Genomic DNA, 2,500 nt, shown 5'->3' on the forward strand with positions numbered 1-2,500 from the left:
TCTTTAAAAATTATACAAAATGAGATAAATAGAAAAAGGATTATAAAAGCTTTGAGAAAAGGGGAAGAAAAGCACAACCTTCTTTACTAATGCTTCTCTATTTCTGAATTATTTCATGATTTGTGTCATATTGTTTTCTTTTGTAAGGAGGAAGGTCAGGATATTTGTTGCAAGTCATGATCATTCAGCAGTATTGATAGTTGTTCTACTTTGTTGAAAGTTCATTGAGAGACTTTAAGCACAGTGCTTATTTTAAAGCCTTCTGATTTTTTAATTACTGTATTTTTAGATTTTTTATTTTATTTATTTTTTAGTTATTGCTTATGATTTGTTGAGACTGTGTTCTATTGGGGGTTTAAAGACTTCATACAGATTTATATAAGTATGTGTGTGTGTGTGAGTGAGTGAGTGAGTGAGTGAGTGAGTGTGTGTGTGTGAGTGAGTGAGTGAGTGTGTGAGTGTGAGTGTGAGTGTGAGTGTGAGTGTGAGTGTGGTGTGTGTGTGTGTGTGTGTGTGTGTGTGTGTGTGTGTGTGTGTGTGTGTGTGTGTGTGTGTGTGTGCGTGCGTGCATGTTTGTGCATCTGTACATCTATGTATATCTGTGTGTACACATGGTAACAATGCCTAAGCCAGTGATGACATAGAAAGTAATTTACTACAAATTTTTTGTACACAAAAATTCATGACAAGAGAAATGGGATTCCACCACAGGTGTGGGGTTCCTTGGAAGCCCAGAGTAATCAGGCCGCCATTAGTAAAACACCTTCAAAAGTGGGCCAGAGGCCAGAGACAGAGACAGCAGAACACATTGCCTTTCCAGTTCACGGACCAGTGGGAAAGGTAGGAAAACCGATTCAAGAAGTTCCTACATTTTTCTTTTTCCATTTACATTGGAAGATGGCGATTTTTTTCCCTTGTTTATTCATATAGCTACTTGGTAAAGTATGTGTCAATTTTTGTATATGATTAGGTCACTTCTTTAAGACTAGATTAAGAGCATCAGCATTTCCTTTGAAAAATATATCATGGGATGTTTGGCATGGCTTTCATAACATGTACAGAAAATAGATTACCAACACTTTCAGATTCAGAAATATATGTTATATAACATTTAAGAAGTAAGAGATAATGGTCAGCTTACAAAATGTAATAAACCAGAAATTCAGAAAACATGAGATGAGAACAAGGTAATGTTATCTGTAAAAATCATATTGAAATTTGTAATAATATATATTTTTTCTCTTAGTGAATAGTGCTATATGACCTTTGCTGTCCAGATTATTTATTGGCCTAAACTATTAACCATTAACCATTCTTTTAAAGGAAATGCATTTAACATGTTGGTGATGACTGGCCAAATGCAACGTCTAAAGTTACGGGTCGAAATGCTTGGATCTTCATCATATCAAAATAAATGTATATGTAGATATGTCCAGGAGTGTTCAAGTAAAAAGCCAGTAATCATCAATCTATCAATGAAATCTTAGCCTAGAAAAAAAGTTTAAGCTAAATCATGGCTCGCCTGGTTTATTCTTCATCAATAAAACTTTTCTCAGAAGTTACATTCATATTCATATTTTTTTTTTTCTCTCCAGATGAGGGCCCCAGGAACTTTAAGTCGACTCCACGTCTTGACCAGAATCTTAGCCGTTCCTCGCATACAAGGAAATGTAGCTGTAAATAGATTCCAACCTATTCGTCTCATATCAGGTATGTTCCTGTAGATACTTTTTTATTTTAAATTTTTGTCATAGATATAAGGAATTTTACTATTATTTTGCATAGCAGTTCACACTCAACCCATGGAGAGTGAAAGTTCTGACATGTCTCAGAAAATATCCCAGAATTTTAATCTTTGAAGTTTATAATAAAAAAAGGACTAAAGTTAATTTCTTGTCATTTTTGGATAAGGTTAAATATCCACTTTGCTGATTAATAGAATATTTAACAGTATTCTCTCTTTTATCTTCTTTTTCTGGTTCATTTTACATTTCTTGTAATTTTTTCAGATTACATTTAATATTTTTTTCTTGCTTGTGGATCCAAAGGACCTCAATTTTTTTTTAGAATTTCCATATAATGTTAAAACAATTTGAGGTATGGATACAGAAAAGTTTGGATTATATTTCCTTGTTATATAGATTATACTGTAGGTTCTTTTAGTGTGTATAGTATGTATATGAAAATCAGTTAAGAATAGAAATCACTCTATATCTGCAATGTGTAAATATTAAATGACTCCTAAGCCTTTTTCATATTGATATAGTAGTTCCTAAGACCATACCTGAAATAGAGTGATTACTTTCATAACTGGAAAAAGAAGTTTAAAAAATGTTCTTATACAAAAGCAGAAAAATCCACTTTACACTATAGGCCTAATTTATGTATATTATTTATTTCTGCGAAGATTTCCTCTGTTACAGATATGTTACTAATTTATCGGTTCATCCAACTATGCATTCTTTGCCACTCAAGGTCTTCAGTTTGCTTTATTTTTTTT

At 32.6% G+C, this 2,500-nt stretch overlaps 1 protein-coding gene across 2 annotated transcripts in view; it reads left to right on the forward strand.

Moving 5' to 3' along the window:
• Positions 1 to 2,500, forward strand: part of LOC119577234 (von Willebrand factor A domain-containing protein 8-like) — a 115,757-nt gene that overhangs the window by 1,152 nt on the left and 112,105 nt on the right. Inside the window, exons 2-3 of one of the 2 annotated variants that reach the window (XM_037924979.1) lie at positions 712 to 840; positions 1,596 to 1,710. In XM_037924979.1, the coding sequence (XP_037780907.1) occupies positions 1,596 to 1,710 (115 nt within the window). In that variant the 5' untranslated portion in view covers positions 712 to 840. The remainder of the gene's footprint in view (positions 1 to 711; positions 841 to 1,595; positions 1,711 to 2,500) is intronic. The other variant, XM_037924980.1, reaches the window with a different exon arrangement.

The sequence above is a fragment of the Penaeus monodon genome, chromosome 9, assembly GCF_015228065.2.
Source record: "Penaeus monodon isolate SGIC_2016 chromosome 9, NSTDA_Pmon_1, whole genome shotgun sequence".
NCBI classification, from domain to species: Eukaryota; Metazoa; Arthropoda; class Malacostraca; order Decapoda; family Penaeidae; genus Penaeus; species Penaeus monodon.